This window comes from Oncorhynchus mykiss, chromosome 19, assembly GCF_013265735.2.
Source record: "Oncorhynchus mykiss isolate Arlee chromosome 19, USDA_OmykA_1.1, whole genome shotgun sequence".
NCBI classification, from domain to species: Eukaryota; Metazoa; Chordata; class Actinopteri; order Salmoniformes; family Salmonidae; genus Oncorhynchus; species Oncorhynchus mykiss.
Genome location: NC_048583.1, coordinates 66,986,819 through 67,011,116, shown reverse-complemented (window position 1 = coordinate 67,011,116; position 24,298 = coordinate 66,986,819). Strand labels below are relative to the sequence as shown.

The 24,298-nt window shown below is 42.9% G+C and overlaps 2 protein-coding genes across 8 annotated transcripts in view; both read right to left on the bottom strand.

Annotated features, from left to right (window-relative positions):
• Positions 1-9,782, bottom strand: part of jade1 (jade family PHD finger 1) — an 86,240-nt gene extending 76,458 nt beyond the window's left edge. For 2 of the 7 annotated variants that reach the window (XM_036955447.1, XM_036955448.1), the window contains exons 1-2: positions 9,491-9,780; positions 7,969-8,049 (exon numbers count right to left, since the gene is read on the bottom strand). In XM_036955447.1, the coding sequence (XP_036811342.1) occupies positions 7,969-8,049; positions 9,491-9,563 (154 nt within the window). In that variant the 5' untranslated portion in view covers positions 9,564-9,780. Of the gene's footprint in view, positions 1-7,968; positions 8,050-8,244; positions 8,637-8,888; positions 9,322-9,490 lie in introns of those variants that run through there. The other 5 variants (XM_036955450.1, XM_036955453.1, XM_036955449.1 and 2 more) reach the window with 5 other exon arrangements.
• A 5,825-nt stretch (positions 9,783-15,607) lies between these two features.
• Positions 15,608-24,286, bottom strand: LOC110498319 (membrane-associated progesterone receptor component 2). The gene is made up of 3 exons (XM_021574953.2): positions 23,876-24,286; positions 16,740-16,895; positions 15,608-15,894 (listed from the first exon to the last, which is right to left on the bottom strand). Exons 1-3 carry the CDS (start codon positions 24,216-24,218, stop codon positions 15,797-15,799), a joined length of 597 nt encoding a protein of 198 aa, XP_021430628.1. The 5' UTR covers positions 24,219-24,286; the 3' UTR covers positions 15,608-15,796.
• Between the last annotated feature and the right edge of the window lie 12 nt (positions 24,287-24,298).

Genomic DNA, 24,298 nt, shown 5'->3' with positions numbered 1-24,298 from the left:
AATGTGGAGACAGTATAATGTAATGTGGAGAAAGTATAATGTAATGTGGAGGCAGTATACTGCAACGTGGAGGCAGTATAATGTAATGTGTGCTGGAGACAGTATAATGTAATGCGGAGACAGTATAATGTAACGTGGAGACAGTATAATGTAAAGTGGAGGCAGTATAATGTAATGTGAGCTGGAGACAGTATAATGTAACGTGAGCTGGAGACAGTATAATGTAATGTGGAGACAGTATAATGTAATGTGGAGGCAGTATAATGTAATGTGGAGGCAGTATAATGTAATGTGAGCTGGAGACAGTATAATGTAATGTGAGCTGGAGACAGTATAATGTAATGTGGAGGCAGTATAATGTAACGTGGAAGCAGTATAATGTAACGTGGAAGCAGTATAATGTAACGTGGAGGCAGTATAATGTAATGTGAGCTGGAGGCAGTATAATGTAACGTGGAGGCAGTATAATGCAACGTGGAGACAGTATAATGTAACGTGGAGACAGTATAATGTAACGTGGAGGCAGTATAATGTAACGTGGAGGCAGTATAATGTAACGTGGAGGAAGTATAATGTAATGTGAGCTGGAGGCAGTACAATGTAATGTGGAGACAGTACAATGTAATGTGGAGACAGTATAATGTAACGTGAGCTGGAGACAGTATAATGTAACGTGAGCTGGGGGCAGTATAATGTAACATGAGCTGGAGACAGTATAATGTAACGTGAGCTGGAGACAGTATAATGTAACGTGAGCTGGAGACAGTATAATGTAACGTGATCTGGAGACAGTATAATGTAACGTGAGCTGGAGACAGTATAATGTAATGTGGAGACAGTATAATGTAACGTGGAGGCAGTATAATGTAACGTGGAGGCAGTATAATGTAATGTGGAGACAGTATAATGTAATGTGGAGACAGTATAATGTAATGTGGAGACAGTATAATGTAATGTGGAGACAGTATAATGTAATGTGGAGACAGTATAATGTAACGTGGAGGCAGTATAATGTAATGTGAGCTGGAGACAGTATAATGTAATGTGGAGACAGTATAATGTAATGTGAGCTGGAGACAGTATAATGTAATGTGGAGACAGTATAATGTAACGTGAGCTGGAGACAGTATAATGTAACGTGAGCTGGAGACAGTATAATGTAACGTGAGCTGGAGACAGTATAATGTAACGTGAGTTGGAGACAGTATAATGTAATGTGGAGACAGTATAATGTAATGTGAGCTGGAGACAGTATAATGTAATGTGGAGACAGTATAATGTAACGTGAGCTGGAGACAGTATAATGTAACGTGAGCTGGAGACAGTATAATGTAACGTGAGTTGGAGACAGTATAATGTAATGTGGAGACAGTATAATGTAACGTGGAGACAGTATAATGCAACGTGGAGACAGTATAATGTAATGTGGAGACAGTATAATGTAACGTGGAGACAGTATAATGTAACGTGGAGACAGTATAATGTAACGTGAGCTGGAGACAGTATAATGTAACGTGGAGACAGTATAATGTAACGTGGAGACAGTATAATGTAACGTGGAGACAGTATAATGTAATGTGGAGACAGTATAATGTAACGTGAGCTGGAGACAGTATAATGTAATGTGGAGACAGTATAATGTAACGTGAGCTGGAGACAGTATAACGTAATGTGGAGACAGTATAATGTAATGTGGAGAAAGTATAATGTAATGTGGAGGCAGTATACTGCAACGTGGAGGCAGTATAATGTAATGTGTGCTGGAGACAGTATAATGTAATGCGGAGACAGTATAATGTAACGTGGAGACAGTATGATGTAAAGTGGAGGCAGTATAATGTAACGTGAGCTGGAGACAGTATAATGTAATGTGGAGACAGTATAATGTAATGTGGAGGCAGTATAATGTAATGTGGAGGCAGTATAATGTAATGTGAGCTGGAGACAGTATAATGTAATGTGAGCTGAAGACAGTATAATGTAACGTGGAGGCAGAATAATGTAACGTGGAAGCAGTATAATGTAACGTGGAAGCAGTATAATGTAACGTGGAGGCAGTATAATGTAATGTGAGCTGGAGGCAGTATAATGTAACATGGAGGCAGTATAATGCAACGTGGAGACAGTATAATGTAACGTGGAGGCAGTATAATGTAATGTGAGCTGGAGACAGTATAATGTAACGTGAGCTGGGGGCAGTATAATGTAACGTGAGCTGGAGACAGTATAATGTAACGTGAGCTGGAGACAGTATAATGTAACGTAAGCTGGAGATAGTATAAGGTAACGTGAGCTGGAGACAGTATAATGTAACGTGGAGGCAGTATAATGTAACGTGGAGGCAGTATAATGTAATGTGGAGACAGTATAATGTAATGTGGAGACAGTATAATGTAATGTGGAGACAGTATAATAATGTAACGTGGAGGCAGTATAATGTAATGTGAGCTGGAGACAGTATAATGTAATGTGGAGACAGTATAATGTAACGTGAGCTGGAGACAGTATAATGTAATGTGGAGACAGTATAATGTAATGTGAGCTGGAGACAGTATAATGTAACGTGAGCTGGAGACAGTATAATGTAACGTGAGCTGGAGACAGTATAATGTAACGTGAGTTGGAGACAGTATAATGTAATGTGGAGACAGTATAATGTAACGTCAGCTGGAGACAGTATAATGTAATGTGGAGACAGTATAATGTAACGTGAGCTGGAGACAGTATAATGTAATGTGGAGACAGTATAATGTAACGTCAGCTGGAGACAGTATAATGTAATGTGGAGACAGTATAATGCAACGTGGAGACAGTATAATGTAATGTGGAGACAGTATAATGTAACGTGGAGACAGTATAATGTAACGTGAGCTGGAGACAGTATAATGTAACGTGGAGACAGTATAATGTAACGTGGAGACAGTATAATGTAACGTGGAGACAGTATAATGTAATGTGGAGACAGTGTAATGTAACGTGAGCTGGAGACAGTATAATGTAATGTGGAGACAGTATAATGTAACGTGAGCTGGAGACAGTATAATGTAATGTGGAGACAGTATAATGTAACGTGATAACACTATTTGACGAGTTAAATAAGCTTTTCATTTGACACGTTTAATAACACAGTTCTATCATAGAATGCTGTGTATTATGAATTTGCACTTGATGCTTCATGGCCAAGAGCACACAGCAGGATGTCCCGTGTCTCTTCCATTCTCACTCTTTGGAAAAAAATAGTACAATTCCGACACTCGCAATAGTTGTCGCTCCGAAACTCTCTCTGCTTCCACTTGATGAATGGATGCAAAGCGCCAGCGTACGTTGAATGGGCACTAGATTCCACTAGATTCCATAGCCACAAAGTCAGATTCCATTAGCCTGAATGACATGACCCACGTAATTATAGAGCGAGGATGAGCTGTGAGAGCTGTCAGTCAGACTAAAATTCCATAGCCACAAAGTCAAAATTGTCTATATTGCATGCCACTCAAAACAATCCTATGTTGCACATTTTGTAGTGTGCATTCGGTTCAGGCCAGGAAGATACGACCATATTCTCTAGAATACCATAGCACCTAGCCATGGCCTACAGACAATGCCACAAACTCCCGGCACACACAACCAACATTGGAATGATATTCTAATAAGCTAAATAATTCCATATGTGATGCCTAGCGACCCATATTATTGCAATGCCTAGCCACCCATATCATTGCGATGCCTAGCCACCCATATCATTGCCATGCCTAGCCACCCATATCATTGCGATGCCTAGCCACCCATATCATTCTTTGAAATCTGGCTGTTTTAAATAGCTTATCTTACCTTGTTTTCAATAGCCTACAGCCAAAATGATATTGAAACCAGCATTTCTTCTTCTACTACTGTCCAAAAACAGTAAAGCACAATCCTATCGTTACATCTTCAGATATTCTCTCTAATTTCTACCATTAAGTTGTTAATATGCAGCTCTGTCGCATGATAAAAAAAGGTTCTCATCAGGTGTGCATTTGAGAATGATGTTCTCCCGTAATAGCATTTTGGAACATATATGTGTAGTCTATCAAAGTAATCAGACCAATTTTTTTTACTTTGACTATATTACTATATTTAACTTCTTGGCTTAAGTAAAACATTTTAAACTTCTTCCACTACCACAAAAATACTTGTAAAGTGTTAAAGCAAAGTTCCACCAATATTTCTTCATGGAAAATACCATCTAGTTGACAATTCTGTATCCGAAGACACTCGGGTCCCAGATCGGGTCTCAGGTACAGTTGGATCCGTGAAGACCTCTAGTCTTGGGAAGAGGTTAGGGTTAGTCTGAGGTTAGATAGAGCTCGACATTAACACTTGTCCGGGATAAGAAACAACAAAAAATGTTTATCACAATATCAAACAATTACTCCAATCAGCATTGGATCAGAGCCAAGTATGTTGAGTGGTCGGAAATCCCGCTCATCGGTCGCACTCTGGCACGCCACATCATCACATCACGCCACATCATTTCCAACCACTTGGCTAAAAACCCTCAACGCTCAGAGGAAGAAGAAAAAAATTGCTGCTCCAAATTCTGACCATTAAAATGAGCATTTAACCAACACCCATCTATTGTTGTGACTTCCTGGACCTACCATTTAACCAACACCCATCTATTGTTGTGACTTCCTGGACCTACCATTTAACCAACACCCATCTATTGTTGTGACTTCCTGGACCTACCATTTAACCAACACCCATCTATTGTTGTGACTTCCTGGACCTACCATTTAACCAACACCCATCTATTGTTGTGACTTCCTGGACCTACCATTTAACCAACACCCATCTATTGTTGTGACTTCCTGGACCTACCATTTAACCAACACCCATCTATTGTTGTGACTTCCTGGACCTACCATTTAACCAACACCCATCTATTGTTGTGACTTCCTGGACCTACCATTTAACCAACACCCATCTATTGTTGTGACTTCCTGGACCTACCATTTAACCAACACCCATCTATTGTTGTGACTTCCTGGACCTACCATTTAACCAACACCCATCTATTGTTGTGACTTCCTGGACCTACCATTTAACCAACACCCATCTATTGTTGTGACTTCCTGGACCTACCATTTAACCAACACCCATCTATTGTTGTGACTTCCTGGACCTACCATTTAACCAACACCCATTATTGTTGTGACTTCCTGGACCTACCATTTAACCAACACCCATCTATTGTTGTGACTTCCTGGACCTACCATTTAACCAACACCCATCTATTGTTGTGACTTCTTGGACCTACCATTTAACCAACACCCATCTATTGTTGTGACTTCCTGGACCTACCATTTAACCAACACCCATCTATTGTTGTGACTTCCTGGACCTACCATTTAACCAACACCCATCTATTGTTGTGACTTCCTGGACCTACCATTTAACCAACACCCATCTATTGTTGTGACTTCCTGGACCTACCATTTAACCAACACCCATCTATTGTTGTGACTTCCTGGACCTACCATTTAACCAACACCCATCTATTGTTGTGACTTCCTGGACCTACCATTTAACCAACACCCATCTATTGTTGTGACTTCCTGGACCTACCATTTAACCAACACCCATCTATTGTTGTGACTTCCTGGACCTACCATTTAACCAACACCCATCTATTGTTGTGACTTCCTGGACCTACCATTTAACCAACACCCATCTATTGTTGTGACTTCCTGGACCTACCATTTAACCAACACCCATCTATTGTTGTGACTTCCTGGACCTACCATTTGGTTGTTATGTATTGAAACAGAACCATATGATTTAAATGAAAAGTATTTTAATAAGCTACATGAAAAGGCGACTGTAAAAAGCACTCATCATTTCAAATAGGCTACATGTCGTAAAAACACTGAATAGGTCAGGAGCCAGACAGGAAGTGAATTATTTAGGCTAGATGAATAGCCTATTATTTCAGTTATTTCAAAGCTATAGCCTACAAATAAGTAAAGCATTTGCGAGTGACAAACTAGGCTGGCTCCGCATTTAACCAACATTTTGTTCTATTGAATCATCATAGTCTATAAATTCCAACATATAGGCTGTGACTTACTTAGAAATGAAATACAAATGAAAAGTGCCTTTTTAGGCTCCGTGCCTTTGAATTAATTTTTAGAAATACGAGTTTGGCCAGAGTCTGTGGCTTCAGGCTCATGCGATGGCAGGTAGGGTAGCGCTGGGATGCTAAACACCCTTCGGGACATTCTTGCCAGGAATGCAGATTTAAAAATATATATATATTTTTTTTAATTAGGTAGGCCTAAAGGGTTTTTATGCAAAATAACCAGATAAAAATGGAAACTTCCTTGAAAGAGGTAATATGTCTGGCCTATTGGGACACAAATCAATGATATCTATACAATAGGCTAATAGAATGAAATCAAACAACTTAAGAGATCAGATTTTTTTGTTCAGAAATACATTGCTACAATGACACACTTAGCTAGCTACCCACCTCAATCCTTTCTTTTACCACTTAGCACGTACTTAGTACACCATCATGCTTTCGGGATATGCGCCTTTTCAGATTTCACAGTGATTCTTTAGTTGTGGACACATCACCACACTCCCTTTCTTGCTCTTCGTCCTCATCTTGGTAAGTCACCTTGATTTTGCACCTGTGTTTTATCAGTTTCTTCATGAAAATATTTAGCGAACTCCATGACAGTAGCTAAAGCAAGGGGCTATAGCAGCACACAGTCATGTTTGACAAATATGATGAAAGAACTAATATTAACGTATAAAGGCTTGATTTTGTTGACATACTCGAGGCACGGTTCAGATCAACTGGTCAGAAGACCAGAGTGAAGGACAGTGCCAGTTGAGCCCCGCCCATCACCCATCTTGAATCCGAGCGGATGCAGTCAGCATTTTGAAACAATTTAACCATAAATGTAATTGTTTAAAATCTGAAATTGTAATTTTATGAAGCATGTCTTACCTTGTTTCAAAGTAGCCTTTAAAAATACGATCTTAGGAATGTTGAGGGAATTAATTTATAAACACTTCATATGCCATGAAACCATGTTCTATTGGTTATCAAAACAACATTATGTTATTGTCCAGCAGCCAAAGACCCAATCCTATCCATATTAATAACCCATGCTAGTTGATGCATCTTTAGATCCCCCGTTTCTTCATTTCTAACATATATTTGCAACTCTGTCATTTGAAACCACTTGTGCATGCAGTTTCCCGCTAATTACAGCACTTTGAGATATCAGCTGATGTACGAAGGGCTATATAAATACATGTGATTTGGATTTCATTGTGTTTCGGAACATTTGCACATAGCCTACAGCTTATAATATGAAGAAATAAAACTTGATCAACATTTTAAGAGAAGCGTTCTGATCCGTTGCATCAGCCTCATTGCTATTTAACTTTTTTTGTAATTGCAATGTAGCAATATCTTAGGCTACCAAGGGTACTTTGAAACAGGCTTGAATATGCAAAGAAGCCAATGGGCAGAGAGTAGCCTACTGTCCGATTCTCTATGGGGAAAGATAATACAGCAATGCATTTCATAAAGGGGTTCCTTGCATTATACAAGTTGTATTTTTGGACAAGTGGCCCTAAGCCTAATGTCAAGCCCTAGGGTTAGTCTGGGGTAGAGGTTAGTCTGGGGTAGAGGTTAGTGTTATGCCATGTTCAAATCAACTGGGAACTCGGAAATCTCTGACTTCCGACTTCAGTGCGTTCAAAACAACAGGGAACTCTGGAGAAATGTTTTTTGCTCCAACTGGGAAAAATTGATTTGAACGGTCATCCAACTCGGTATTCCAACTCTGGCCTTTTTCTAGAGCTCAGACTTTCCGACCTGAAAATCAATGGCGTCATGATTTGACCTTGTATTTTTCTGAGTTTCCAGTTGTTTTGAACGCAGTATTAGTCTAGACTAGAGAGAATGCTTACTTCCATTATCAGAGTCTTCTTCACTGCTGCTTGGATGCCGACCTCTCTTCATGGTCAGTCTTGGCGAGGTCAAGGTGTAATCTGAAAAGAGGAGATTCATAACCAACTGCCCAGTACAGACAGATTCCTTTGCCTCCATGTACAGAACTCTGTCACCAGACACTAAACATGGCTGTCATCAGCCTAACTGATGATCAATAACGTTATTGGACAGAGTTGACATATAATGGTACATCATTTGTTTGCAATTATGAAGAAACAAAATATTAATCTTACAGTTCAGTTATAAGATGGTCACCTCCCCCACAAAAACATCACACAGAAGTACTAGTCACTATTCATGCATTTGTTTCAAGCCTCCTAACTAAATAGGAACAAGCGAAACACAACTGTGCTACTGACAGTGTTTATTCCCATACAAGATATCAAGCAAAAAACACTAACTACATCACAATGACCTCACGGCTGTGTCTGAACGATCAACAATTGCACTAGAGTTGTTTATTTTTTATTAATTTTTTCAGTATTTTCTCGTTAATGTATGTAAGAATGTAAATTGTTGATCTGTATTTTGAATAAAAAAATAATAAAAAAATGGTGAGCCCATGATGACCAAAGCCACGTTCCAAACAACTGGGAACTCGGAAAAAACGAACTCCGAATGGGATGTATTTTTTGGAGCTGTCATCCAACTCGGGCCTCTTTCTAGAGCTCCGACTTCCCGACCTGAAGAGCCCTGACGTCATGATTTGACCTCGTATTTTGCGAGTTCCCAGTTGTCTTGAACGCATATGAACGCGCCCCGGGTAAAAACCGTGCCAGGTTAGAATGTGTTTAGCTATAATAAACCACCTCAATGTCCAAACAAATAGTTAGGCAGGAACAGACTCATATTAGACAAAACTTTACGAATCTATTACCTCATGTTGACCAAGCACAACCTGCGACAACGTGTCAAACAAACAAGCATTCGCAGCTAGTTGAGCTATACGAACAAGTAAATAAGAAAACATGTTTGTCACTGAAAGATAGCATGCCTGACGTGCCAACTTGGCTGAGGCTGCTTGTCGCCGCAGCACCCCCTAACTAGTAAACACGGCAGCTAGTTAACTAGCTAAGCTATCTAGTAGCTATCTGCTTTAAGCCACGTAACGTTCGCACGTTAGCTAGCCTAGCTAATGCTAAAAGTTCCCACTCAACGAATTTAGCCGAGATGTATAGTATCGCTTGACCCCAGTATTGTGCCTCCACTCTGCATATGGACGCGTTAGAGAGTGTGGATATAATTAGTGTTTATTATGAAACATTATGCCAGATTCGATGGCCCGCTGAACTTTAATATTGGCGCCATTTTAAATGACGTAGAAACTGTGTGCTAACGGGTTGGGAATATGGCAGCGCTACCCTACCTGCCAACACTCGTTCACATGGGGTGAAAAACATAGTTTACATGAAAAATTCCTGTGTTAAAACCAGAGGAAGATTTTTATTTTTTTAATAAAAAAAAAAAATGGGACAATACCTACAGCACGTCTGGCCGATGCGGTGGTGTATAAATACAGCTCGTGTAGCAGCGAGTACCACTCACCCCGCATTCCTCAAACACAAACAGTGGCGTATGCTGGATTTGGAGGGTATGCTCAACTACTGCCTGCTGTCGCAAGATGGGGTACTTTCATTGGGCAAACGCGTTTTTGCGTGATTAATCGAAATGGTGACCTAAAACCGCCTGGGAAAAAAAGGTTCACAATCGTCAATGCTCCTCGTTACAACCTTCAACCGAATAACCATAGGTCGATTTATTTTTGGACCGCAAACCTGTACATTGGCCTTTTCTCAATCACATTCCCCTCGTCTCCTTCTCAAAACCCATTGGAGGAGAAGGTCAGAGCGGAGGGACTTCTGTCTTTCTCATCCAATGGGTTTTGAGTTGTGGGTCTTGATTGTTGACAAATGACCAGTCATCAGCTACTGGGCTGTCACTAGTTACCACAGCCACAATGTATATCAGAAAAATCCCTGAAAACAAAAAAGTGTTTTTCAGTGTTCATTTAAGGTTAGCAGTGTGGTTGGCTTTAAAATCTCAAAATACTTAAGATACATTTTTTTTTTAATAGGCGGGGTTTAAGACTTTGTTGCTGTGGTAACTAGTGACGACCTCAGCAGTGGCGCAGCATTGTAACGACAAAATGTATAAAAAAAATACAAATCAAGGGAATTATGGTGCTATAAAGACAACTGGGAACTCGGTCTTTTCCCAGTTTTTTTCGAGTTTCCAGTTGTTTTTAACGCACTGAAGTCCCCAATCTGAGTTCCCAGTTGTGTAGTGTGGCATTATACTGCACTTTTCGGTGGTGGGCCAACGCCGAAAACAGTGAATTTGATCGATCCTACGCCGAGGGAGGAGCTGAGTTTTTGTATCTGACAATGAAATATTCTTGATTACTGTAAAAATGTGTTTCACACTCAATTCTTGCAGTTTGTCAGTAAAAAAATATTTCAACACTGCCCAGGCATATTTGCAAACTGCTAAACTTGGAACCAATCAGAACTCCTGTACGTACCCCTTGTGATGAAGGCAGCCAATGGCCTACATCTATATACGATTTGTACTATACTGACAACATACTTGTCTCTCCGTCCTAATGGTGCTTTCAAGACATATGGGAACCACTACGGTATAATGAGACTGCATCCAAGATAACCTTAAAAACAACGGGAGGACATCTACTCACATCAGAGAGGAAAATGAAGAGAGAGGCCCAACTCGGTGAAAAATATGTATGCCTCCAGAAGGTGGCATTGTTTCATCCAACAAGCACTGAGTTTTGTACGGAGGTCAATGAGAGTCTAGTATTTGGTGAACAACAAAAAATGAATGGCTTATTTGCTACATAAGGTTTACAAGTGTATTGATATGAGTATGGCGCGCCACACGGCAACTTTGAGACAAAACATTATCAGAGTTGTTTCGAGATGGCTATGCATGTTCATGGCATGAGGCTAGTAGTGTGATATTATTTAAAATGCATTAATAATAACGAAATTATACAGAATCATAATAATAATAAGTCATATTCTATTCATTTATCTAAATGTTGATAATACGATCTGTGTACTCTATTGATGTCTGATCTGAGTTTGATTGGTTAACCCTATGAATTCCTATAGGGGCCCACAGGGGAGGACTACGGTTCTGGTTCAGGAAAAAGATGGGGGAAGTGAATGCTGAGTTCAAAACCAAGCCGTGCATCGAACAGTTGGTGAAGACAAACGTTCTGAATGGACGACAGCAGTAACGAAAACTGCAACAAAAAGGACATTGTCTAAATTTGAATTGGAGAATACGTGTATGAATGATAATGAATCGCTTCTTGTTGGGTAAGGATGCATATGTAGGAAACCCGTGTGAGGTGTTAAAGGGTGAAGTATGCGCTGGGAGTGTAGGGTATTTAAATAGTGGAGTAGGGTGGTCGGTTGTTAAATACCCTACCATCTACCCCTACACTATAACCCACCTACCCTACTCCACTATTTAAATACCCTACCATCTACCCCTACACTAGAACCCCCCTACCCTACTCCACTTTTTAAATACCCTACCATCTACCCCTACACTAGAACCCCCCTACCCTACTCCACTATTTAAATACCCTACCATCTAACCCTACACTAGAACCCCCCTACCCTACTCGACTATTTAAATACCCTACCATCTACCCCTACACTAGAACCCCCCCTACCCTACTCCACTATTTAAATACCCTACCATCTACCCCTACACTAGAACCCCCCTACCCTACTCCACTATTTAAATACCCTACCATCTAACCCTACACTAGAACCCCCCTACCCTACTCCACTAGGTGGTGAGGGTAGGTAACAACACATCCGCCACGCTGACCCTCAACATGGGGACCCTCAGGGATGCGTGCTTAGTCCCTTCCTGTACTCTCTGTTTACCCACGACTGCGTGGCTGTGCACGACTCCAACACCATCAAGTGTGCTGACAACACAACGGTGGTTGGCCTGATCACTGAAGATGATGAGACAGCCTATAGGGAGGAGGTCAGAGACCTGGCAGTGTGGTGCCAGGACAACAACCTCTCCCTCAGTGTCAGCAAGACAAAGGAGCTGATTGTGGACTACAGGACACAGAGGGCCGAACACGCCCCCATCCACATAGACAGGGCTGTAGCGGGTCAACAACTTCAAGTTCTTAGTTGTCCCTACAATGCCTCTTCCCCCTCAGGAGACTGATAAGATTTGGCGTGGGCCCTCAGATCTTCAGAATGTTCTACAGCTCCGTCATTGAGAGCATCCTGACTGGTTGCATCTCCGCTTGGTACAGCAACTACTTGGCATCCGACTGCAAGGTTCTAAAGAGGGTAATGGGTACGGCCCAGTACATCACTGGTGCCGAGCTACCTGCCATCCAGGACCTCTATACCAAGTGGTGTCAGTGGAAGGCGCTTTAAAGTCAAGCCAGGCTGTTCTCTCTGCTACCACACAGCAAGCGATACCGATGCACCAAGCATGAAACCAACAGGACCCTGAACAGCTTCTACCTCCAAGCCATGACTGCTAAATAGCTACCCACATTGACCCTTTTGTCACTAACTCTTGACTCATCACATACACTACTGCTGTTTTATCCTGTTGCCTAGTCACTTTACCCCTACCTATGGTCTATGTACGTATTACCTAGCACATCGACTCAGTGCTGGTAGTCCTTGTATATAGCTATGTTATTACCTCGTACCCCTGCACATCGACTCTGGTACTTCCTGTATATAGCTGTTACTCATTGTGTTTGTTTTTCAACATGACAATGACCCAAAACACACCTCCAGGCTGTGTAAGGGCTATTTTACCAAGGAGGGTGATGGAGTGCTGCATCAGATGACCTGGCCTCCACAATCCCCCGACCTCAACCCAATTGAGATTGTTTGGGATGAGTTGGACCGCAGAGTGAAGGAAAAGCAGCCAACTAGTGCTCAGCACATGTGGGAACTCTTTCAAGACCGTTGGAAAAGCTTTCCAGGTGAATCTGGTTGAGAGAATGACAAGTGTGCAAAGCTATCAAGGCAAAGGGTGGCTATTTGAAGAATCTTAAATATATATTTTGATTCGTTTAACCCTTTTTTGGTTACATGATTCCATGTATTATTTCGTAGTTTTCAATATTCTACAATGTAGAAAATAGTTTAAAAAAATAAATAATAATAAACTCGAATGAGTAGGTGTGTCAACTTTTGACCAGTAGTGTATATACTTCAGTCTGGAATGAAATAACTCAAGACAATTATTAACCAAATCACTTTATTATGCATGCCTGTCTCTCTCTGCAGACACATACCCAACATTTAAATACATGACATGGTGGGAATTCAGCATTGCTCAACATTGAAGCACATGCTTTAATAAAATGATAGATATATTTACAAGATAAGCAACTTCTCTCCCAAATGTGAACATTCCCTGATCCCGTCCCACACCACAGTCCTTTCAACATTCACTCACATTTAAAAAGAACTTCAGCAAAAAAACTAAAGAAAAACACAAACCAGCAATATATGGAGTTCATTACCTACATCAATATGGCAGTAACAGAGGTCTATATACAAGGTTGTGATGCGTGGAGTCTCTCTGCCAGTCGGTATTACAGCATGCCTTAGACTGATGGCTTTAAAAAGGAAACCAGTCTATAGAACACCTTCCCAAGAAGGTGAACCGCTTTTTACAGCACCTCGAAGACAACTAATAAACATCATGGGCAGAATAATTTCAACCCCGCCCCCTCGTTTTTTGACAGGATTTTAGAAGTATAAAAAAAAAAAAATAAGGCACAATTAACACTGACCATTTGATGTCCTGGGGATTGTACCAACATCCAGTAGTGTAGCTTGGAAACAGTCGATTGATTAGAACTGTCAGCTGACCTTCCCTTTGTATTCCCAATCAATCAATCTGAGTGATTCTAAATATGTTGTGGCAAGGACCTTTCTGGTTTCAGCATGACAATGCCCCCGGGCACAAAGCAAGGTCCATACAGAAATGGTTTGTCGAGACCTTTATGCCTCTGTTCACATTTACACAACAGGGACATCGTAAGGAAAATTCTATAAAAATGTTTTGTGTTTTAACTATTTCAAATAGACTAACAGCACAAAGACAAGTTCATGTCATTCAAAAACCCCTGAAACAGTTTCATCACTGGTTTCTGTTAGTGCTGATCTGTATGGTGAGGAGTCAGGCCAGGGCCCGCCCATCCAGGACTGGGCTATCCAACCAGAGGAAAATTAGGGTTTGAGAGGGAAGAAGGAGGAGGGGGTGCTTGAGAGGGAAGAAGAAGAAGGAGGGGGTGCTTGAGAGGGAAGAAGAAGAAGGAGGGGGTGCTTGAGAGGGAAGAAGAAGAAGGAGGGGGTGCTTGAGAGGGAAGAAGAAGAAGGAGGGGGTGCTTGAGAGGGAAGAAGAAGAAGGAGGAGGGGGTGCTTGAGAGGGAAGAAGAAGAAGGAGGGGGTGCTTGAGAGGGAAGAAGAAGAAGGAGGGGGTGCTTGAGAGGGAAGAAGAAGAAGGAGGGGGTGCTTGAGAGGGAAGAAGAAGAAGGAGGGGGTGCTTGAGAGGGAAGAAGAAGAAGAAGGGGGGGCTTGAGAGGGAAGAAGAAGAAGGAGGGGGTGCTTGAGAGGGAAGAAGAAGGAGGAGGGGGTGCTTGAGAGGGAAGAAGAAGAAGGAGGGGGTGCTTGAGAGGGAAGAAGAAGAAGGAGGGGGTGCTTGAGAGGGAAGAAGAAGGAGGGGGTGCTTGAGAGGGAAGAAGAAGAAGGAGGGGGTGCTTGAGAGGGAAGAAGAAGAAGGAGGGGGTGCTTGAGAGGGAAGAAGAAGAAGGAGGGGGTGCTTGAGAGGGAAGAAGAAGAAGGAGGGGGTGCTTGAGAGGGGAGAGGGAGGAGGAGGGGGGGCTTGAGAGGGAAGAAGAAGAAGGGGGGGCTTGAGAGGGAAGAAGAAGAAGAAGGGGGGGCTTGAGAGGGAAGAAGAAGAAGGAGGGGGTGCTTGAGAGGGAAGAAGAAGAAGGAGGGGGTGCTTGAGAGGGAAGAAGAAGAAGGAGGGGGTGCTTGAGAGGGAAGAAGAAGAAGGAGGGGGTGCTTGAGAGGGAAGAAGAAGAAGGAGGGGGTGCTTGAGAGGGAAGAAGAAGGAGGGGGTGCTTGAGAGGGAAGAAGAAGGAGGGGGTGCTTGAGAGGGGAGAGGGAGGAGGAGGGGGGGCTTGAGAGGGAGGAGGAGGGGGGGCTTGAGAGGGAGGAGGAGGGGGGGCTTGAGAGGGAGGAGGAGGGGGGGCTTGAGAGGGAGGAGGAGGGGGGGCTTGAGAGGGAGGAGGAGGGGGGGGCTTGAGAGGGAAGAGGAGGAGGAGGGGGGGCTTGAGAGGGAAGAGGAGGAGGAGGGGGGGCTTGAGAGGGAAGAGGAGGAGGGGCTTGAGAGGGAAGAGGAGGAGGAGGGGGGGCTTGAGAGGGAAGAGGAGGAGGTGGGGCTTGAGAGGGAAGAGGAGGAGGAGGTGGGGCTTGAGAGGGAAGAAGAGGAGGCGGGGGGGCTTGAGAGGGAAGAAGAGGAGGCGGGGGGGCTTGAGAGGGAAGAAGAGGAGGAGGGGGGGCTTGAGAGGGAAGAAGAAGAAGAAGGAGGGGGGTTGAGAGGGAAGAAGAGGAGGAGGGGGGGCTTGAGAGGGAAGAAGAGGAGGGGGGGGGGCTTGAGAGGGAAGAGGAAGGGTGTGGGGGGGACAGGTGCTGTCAGCTGTTTGGGTCAAGGCTTTGGTTGGTGGTGTGAACAGAACAGGGCAACAGTTCAGTCATGTTTCAGGTGGTCCTTGATGTCCTCCTCATCTGTGTATTCTGACGGCTCATCCCCGGGCTTTAACAGTCGACCAACATAATCATATTTTTCTGAAATGAGAGATCACAAGGGTCAAATCAAACCAGATTGCACCCTAATCAAGCACCAACATATATCCTACCAGGGCCTAAAACAAAGTAATGTGCTATATTGCTCAATTTAATGTAATACTCTGACCTGAGTCTTTTAATCAAAATATCAGACAAAAACATTCAGCTAGCCCTTTAAGGTTACCTTGATAACGCGGCAATTTCTGTCCCGTGTGCCTGTGAGAATCTCACTAGAGGCAGATGTCTCTTTGCTAGCAATAGATGCAAACCAACATTGAAAAGCAACCAAGCTTGTGAACAAAACAATGTTTAAATAGCCAAAACACACAAGGACAAAGTCTCACTTTGGTAGACATTCTGGTAAATTAGACAAACTTTTATGCCTGTGCACATTCCTTCTAAAATCTTTCAGCAGCACTTTATTCAGTGCACACAGCCACCCAGCTTTGTAGCGCGAGGTGGGATAGCTATAATGTTAGGATTCAGATCTGTCCATTACCAGCATGAAACAAAATGACAGAAATACTTTGAAAACAGCCACTGCAGCATTTATTCTACTAGAACTCACAACTGGCACACATGCCCATACTTTTCTTTTTTATAAAATGCTCACACTGTAAAGACCTGAGTGTGAGTCTGAGTAAAGACCTGAGTGTGAGTCTGAGTAAAGACCTGAGTGTGAGTCTGAGTAAAGACCTGAGTCTACCTGCCATGGCTGGTGAATTAAGACATTCATAGCCGCCAACGTGGCTGGTGAATTAGACGTTCTTAGCCGCCAACGACAAAATCTACCCGCATTTGGCAGGTGTTTTAGGCCCTGTATCCTACATATTGTTACAGCTTACCCATGAACTGCCTCTCCCACTCTCTGACTGACTCCATCTGAACAGCGTTGAGGTCTGACAGGTCATCATATTCCTCCCTCAAGGCATCTTTCTCCAAACAGAACGTGGCCAGACCCCTCGATGCATCCCGGCCCGCAAAGATACCATAAGGACCGTCTGTAGGGAGAGAGACAGTATATTAAACAGAATATATACCTACTGAATTTAACTACGGATCAGTTCTATAAGGACCATCCGTGGCAGGGATCCTCAACTACCGGGACCGTCCGTAGCAGGGATCCTCAACTACCGGGACCGTCCGTAGCAGGGATCCTCAACTACCGGGACCGTCCGTAGCAGGGATCCTCAACTACCGGGACCGTCCGTAGCAGGGATCCTCAACTACCGGGACCGTCCGTAGCATGGATCCTGAACTACCGGGACCGTCCGTAGCAGGGATCCTCAACTACCGGGACCGTCCGTGGCAGGGATCCTCAACTACCGGGACCGTCCGTAGCAGGGATCCTCAACTACCGGGACCGTCCGTGGCAGGGATCCTCAACTACCGGGACCGTCCGTGGCAGGGATCCTCAACTACCGGGACCGTCCGTAGCAGGGATCCTCAACTAGATCCAGACGCGGAATGATTTCTTGCGCAGAAGGTCGGGGGGTGCGAACATAATTCCAAATACTTTGTAGACTGCAAAATGATCGCAAGAAGCCCAAACAGATATTTGATTGTTTTCATTTCAAACCTTGCTAACATTTGCATACGATCACATGGAAATACTTGGTTACAGAGTTCCAAAATAAAAATCACTTGGTAACACCAGGAAATCAGCTCCGTCTTAGGTCTAACAAAGAAAATACAAAATAAATTAATATACAGTGGGAAAGTATTCAGACCCCTTTCCCTTTTTCCACATTGTTACATTACAGCCTTAATCTGAAACAGATTAACCCCCCTGCTGAATCTACACACACTACCCAATAAATCAGACAGCAAAAAAACTGTCTGATTAAGTATTCAGACCCTTTACGCAATACTTTGATGCACTTTTGGCAGCGATTACAGCCTTGAGTCTTCTTGGGTATGACGCTATAAGCCTGTCACACCTGTATTTGGGTAGTTTCTCCCATGCTTCTCTGCAGATCCTCTCAAGCGCTGTCAGGTTGGATGGGGAGTGTTGCTGCACAGCTATTTTCAGGTCTCTCCAGAGATGTTCGATTGGGTTCAAGTCTGGGCTCTGGCTGGGCCACTCAAGGACATTGAGACTTGTCCCGAAGCCACTCCTGCGTGGTCTTGGCTGTGTTGTCCTGTTGGAAGGTGAACCTTCGCCCTAGTCTAAGGTCCTAAGCAGGTTATCATCAAGGATCTTTGTACTTTTCTCTGTTCATCTTTCCCTCGATCCTGATGAGTCTCCCAGTCCGTGCAAAAAGTCCTGGCAGGCATGATACTGCCACCACCATGTTTCACCAAATCTTGAATCTCATGGTCTGAGTCCTTCAGGTGCCTTTTGGCAAACTCCAAGCGGGCTGTCATATGCCTTTAACTGAGGAGTGGCTTCCATCTGGCACCTGATTGGTGGAGTGCTGCAGAGATGGGAGAACCTTCCAGAAGGACAACCATCTCCACAGAGAAACTCTGGAGCTCTGTCAGAGTGACCATCGAGTTCTTGGTCACCTCTCTGACCAAGGCCTTTCTCCTCTGATTGCTCAGTTTGGCCGGGCGGTCATCTCTAGGAAGAGTCTTGGTGGTTCCAAACTTCTTCCATTTAAGAATGATGGAGGCCACTGGGGACCGTCAATGCTGCACGATCTTGTCTCTGATCTCTATAGAGAATTCCTTCTACCTCATTGTTTGGTTTTTGCTCTGACATGCACTGTCAACTGTGGAACCTTATATAGACGGGTGTGTGCCTTTCCAAATCAAGTGCAATCGATTGAATTTACCACAGGTGGACTCCAATCAAGTTGTAGAAACATCTCAAGGATGATCAATGGAAACAGGATGCACTGAAGCTCAATTTAGAGTCTCATAGCAAAGTGAGACTTAAGAAGATCGTGAGTAATTGCAATGAGCCCAACAATTTACATATACAGGAGTCTTGAATAGGAGTATATAGTGTTAGGTAGGTACGGGAGTCTGGTACGAGAGTCTATAGTGTTTCTCCTGTTGGAACACTTTTATACAAAATATGTTGGTTGGGTGATTAAACTACATAACGTGTTATCGTGTCTAATGGGCGAATAGAGTCTGCAGACACATACAGCAGCAGAACGTGTTGTGTTTTTACAAGACTGGGTTCCACTGAAAGCTTCAGTTTACATTAACAAGCTATTAGTAAGTTAGACAGACAAACCCTGACATTTTCCCCCATTCCGAAGTCCCCACATCATGCATTGAGCTAAAAATGAACTTACCTTGCATTCGCTATAAAGTAGTGGATGATGGTCACAAAAATGACTCAAGAGATTTGAAGTGTTGCCCCCTTTCGCAGAGATTTTTTAAACATTTTTTGAATGTTCTGCAGACAGGGTGACCATCTTCAATTAAGTTTCCCTAAGCACTCTTGTAAAACCCAAAATACAATCACACATCAGATGTAGTCCTCTTAGAAGGCTGAAAAATTTCCCGAGCGCTGTCACTGCCTTCCTCCATGTTTTCACACAAAACAAAAGCCACGTTGCGCCTGCGTCAGACTGTTGATAACTGTGGTTGATGCTGGACAGTATTTACCGGGAGTTTTTCAAACACGGTTTTATTGATAATTAACATTTGAAACAGTAATACTAACCGCTGGGAATTTTACCGGGGTTTATCGTGAAACCGGTAACCGTTTCATCCCTAATACAGTACTAGTAAAACATTGACATCTATTCATTGAAGGGTTTTTCTTTATTTTTACTATTTTCTACATTGTAGAATAATAGTGAAGACATCAAAACTATGAAATAACACATATGGAATCATAGAAGTAACCAGAAAAGTCCTAAACAAAATATATTTTATATTCTTCAAAAGTAGCCACCCTTTGCCTTGACGACAGCTTTGCACATTCTTGGCATTCTCTCAACCAGCTTCCTGGAATGCATTTCAATTAACAGGTGTGCCTTGCTAAAAGTTAAATTGTTTAATTTCTTTCCTCCTTAAAGCATTTGAGCCAATCAGTTGTGTTGTGACAAGGTAGGGCTATCTTCTGTATACCACCCCAATTTGGTAAAAGACCAAGTCCATATTATGGCAAGAACAGCTCAAGTAAGCAAAGAGAAACGACAGTCCATCATTACTTTAAGACATGAAGGTCAGTCAATACAGAAACTGTCAAGAACTTTGAAAGTTTCTTCAAGTGCAGTCGCAAAAACCATCAAGCGCTATGATGAAACTAGCTCTCATGAGGACCGCCACAGGAAAGGAAGACCCAGAGTTACCTCTGCTGCAGAGGATAAATTCATTAGAGTTAACGGCACCTCAGATTGCAGCCCAAATAAATGCTTCAGAGTTCACGTAGCAAACACCTCAACATCAACTGTTCAGAGGAGACTGTGTGAATCAGGCCTTCGTGGTCAAATTGCTGCAAAGAAACCACTACTAAAGAACACCAATAAGAAGAAGAATTGCTTGGGCTGCTTAAAAGGCAGCAAAACATTTTTATATTGGTATTGGGTTTTTTTTGGCAAGGAAAATATTGGATATCGGCCAAAAATGTCACATCGGTGCATCACTAATGTGAACAATAAATGATAAATAATACCAGAGGCTGGTCTAAAGAAGAAAGTGTAAAGTCTTTATTACAGCAAAGATTAAAAACAGACTCATTTGTGAAATTGTTGCATGAGAATTGGTGCTCACAGAATCAGTAGACTATCAACCAAACAGGCAACAGAAAAAATAATAATAAAAATTGAAGCAGGATCTGTCTCATTTCTGTACATATACAGCATATGGAAGAGTCCTAAAGCCCGGCACATTAACAGTTAGGCTATTGATTATAGACATAATTAAGTTGGAGTTTCCTCTCTCCTCACTTTTCTTAGAAAATAAGTCAAGGGCTGTTTCCTTATCTCCTCCCTCTGCTGCTGCCTCCATTGTTCTCAACGCCATTATGCCAATCGCAACTTGGTCTAGGAAAAGGCGCCAATTTAAAACCACACTGATGTGTTTCAGAACCACGGACAGCGACCACTATCCAAGCAGGAGAACGCGCATATTATAAAATAATTTTTATTAGTGTTGCACCATTGTTCTTACATAATATAACCATATATAACCATATGCAATTTCAGTAGCACATGTCTTAGAGTGATGGACTGGGCCATCCCAACGGCCTCCACAACGGATCAGTCCACTCAGGCCGGCGTGAATCAGACAGGTGTTTTATACACCATGATATTCATGTTTTTGCTACTGCTCGACTAAAGAAATCCCGGTCGACCAACAGCCTATTGACCAGTCGACTAAATGGGTTCAGCCCTAGTTAGCATAGCATTAATCCTCAGAATATGGCTGGTTGGTCAACCTATAACGTTACTAGCTAACGTGATGTGATCTCAAAACAGTTAGCTAATGATAGATATCAGTAGGATCATTTAGCCAGCTTGCTAAATTGACTACATCATTATTACAGAGTCCTACCTCATTACTACGGAGTCCTACCTCATTACTACGGAGTCCTACCTCATTACTACGGAGTCCTACTAGGAAGACAACATCTGCATTTTAAAGGACTGACATGAGAATGATACTGTCCATCTCCCTATGAGAGGGCTATTTTGTTTGAATATAGAAGGTGATGTGTAGGAACTAGAATATTTCAGTGATATTTCTGCTGTGTGCAGCCTTGACAGATCCCATGGGATGATGCAGCACTCTACGCTGATAAGCCTATTCTTTGCCATGTTACAGCCCTGTTCAGACAGGTATTACTTGACGTTGGTTTTGGATTTATTATACAAGCATGTGCGTTATTCCAGAGGACGATTCATACATGATCAGAAAAACTAAACTGCCCTCTGTAATTAAATTGACTTGTGACGGAAGCCTGGATGTTTTTATTGTATACCTCATGTCTAGACAATAATACGCTACACTGACAACTCGTGCTTGGCTGCCAAATGTACTGTATAGGTCTCCCATAATATTTTAAAAAGTGTGATCATAATCATAATTTTAGCGATCCATCCATAGATGTCCTTCCTAATAACAATGCCCCTCAATCTATTTGAGCAGCTGAACAGTATTTGCACTTGACTGTTTATAGATGAGAAAGTGAACTTGCCATTTCCCAAAAGTTTAGCGGTATGCTGCTTTGTGATCTATTGCCTAGGACAGGGCTCTCCAACCCTGTTTTTGTAGCTTCACTCCAACACTAAATAATTACCTGGTTGATAAACTGAAGTTACAACGGGGGTTGTAGTGAAAACCTACAGGAAGGTATTTTTCCAAGAACTGGGTTGGAGAGCCTTGACCTAGGACACCAACAGACAGCCAGGGTTTCATTAAATAAGCTTTATGCAATACTTCATTGCAGCATTTAGGCCCAATTAAACTGATGTATTTGGTGACGTTCAACTTCAATTCACTGGCACTATGAAGAATTGCTTAACCACACTCATTGATAGCCTAATATATACTTTAATATACTTTGAGTTTACGAGGCATTGCTAGATTAACAATATATAGCTTATATGCACGGTTCTGACTGTCTCTCCCCCACCTGCACGGTTCTGTCTCTCCCTCACCTGCACGGTTCTGGCTGTCTCTCCCTCACCTGCACGGTTCTGACTGTCTCTCCCTCACCTGCACGGTTCTGACTGTCTCTCCCTCACCTGCACGGTTCTGACTGTCTCTCCCTCACCTGCACGGTTCTGACTGTCTCTCCCTCACCTGCACGGTTCTGACTGTCTCTCCCTCACCTGCTCCGCTCTCTCTTCGCCATGGCAAGCACTAGTTTGGTCTTCCGACTGTTGCGTGTAGAATAGCTCAGCCTACTCATTGATAGCCCCTACTTTAGTGAACTTGCACAAGTCATTGCAAGCCAAGAAATGGCAAAATACAGCATTGCGATACCCTGTATCTTTTTTTGTTTAAAAGGGCAAGTCAGTTAAGAACATTAAGAACAAATTCTTAATTACAGTGACGGCCTAACAGGCCTCCCCTAACCCGGACAACGCTGGGCCAATTGTACGCCGCCCTATAGGACTCCCGATCACGGCCGGTTGTGATACAGCCCGGGATCGAACCAGGGCTCGATCCCTCAGTGGCTCAGTGAGGCCACTGAGATGCAGTACCTTTAGACCGCTGCGCCAAACGGGAGCCACTTTTGATGACCGGTTATGACAGTCTGCCTGGTGGCCGACATGCCCCTCCCGTCTCTCTCGCTAGCTTGCTCTTTCTTTGCTGAAAGATGGGTGTTTTCGAAGTAGACTACGGTTTCCTCTTTTGCAAAAATACTGAATCTTAGGAGTCGATTCCAAGCTTTGACACCCAGAATTTGGAGTCGATTAACAACTCACACAGGGGCTCGGTTTCGACACGCTTTTGGGAATAACTAGCTAGATAGCTCACGTTAATTAACTAACGTTACTCTTGGTCCCCGTTTAAGCAAAAGCTAATCAGTCTGTTTAGCTAGCGAGTTAATCTGCATTTGTACGTTACCTATGTAACAACAAGTTACGCAAATGTTAACGTTAAATTATCTAGTTTACTTGGGCTAGCTTGTTACATTAAATCACCAGCTAGCTAACGTTAGCTAGTGGGTAGGTCTATAGTTTTTTTTAAACAACCTGATGCAGTTTTTTTGTGGACATTTCAGTAGTACTTTGAGTGATGTAACGTTACCTAGTTAACATGCGTTGTTTTTGTAGCCAACCTACGTAAATTAGTACAGTAAACATGCACACGTGTCTAACTACAACCTAGAATAAACTAACGTTTGCAATGTTAGCTAACAAGCCATTGCAATGCTAAGTACCAGACTAACTAGCTAAGTTAGTTGGCTAACGTGCTAAATGAAAACACTAAAATAACTGCTTGTGTGGCTAGCTGCTAATGGAGTTAGTTATCCGGCTAACTTTACCAAGCTAGTCGAGGCTAACTATTGCGCCCAAACAACCGATATCATCCAGTGTGTTATTTACCATTAACGGATCCTTACCTCGGCCATAAAACGTTTTGCCGGTGGTAACATCGAATACTTTCATATTGACTGCCATCATGATCCGGGGGTTTTGCAGTCCATCGTATTCCCCAAGTTGCTCCAAAGTGAAATCACGTCTTCTCATCTTCGGCAGAGACGAGGCCTCGCTTCCCTGGGCCGCGTCAGCACCAATCCGTTTACCCCATCGCCGATAAATAACATAGCAGATCGTAACCACTACAACTAAAATACTTAAATTTAACAACATCCCGCCAAGACTGAACCCGTCAGACTCCTCTGAAGTCCCCGGTCCGCCACTAGTATCAACAGCTCCAGTCGACCTGTCTCCGTCATCCGCCATATTGTCGACAGCGCCTACCACAAAGACCCGCCCACCTGGGGCTCCTCGTCAGATATGATTGGCCCTGTTGCAATCATTCA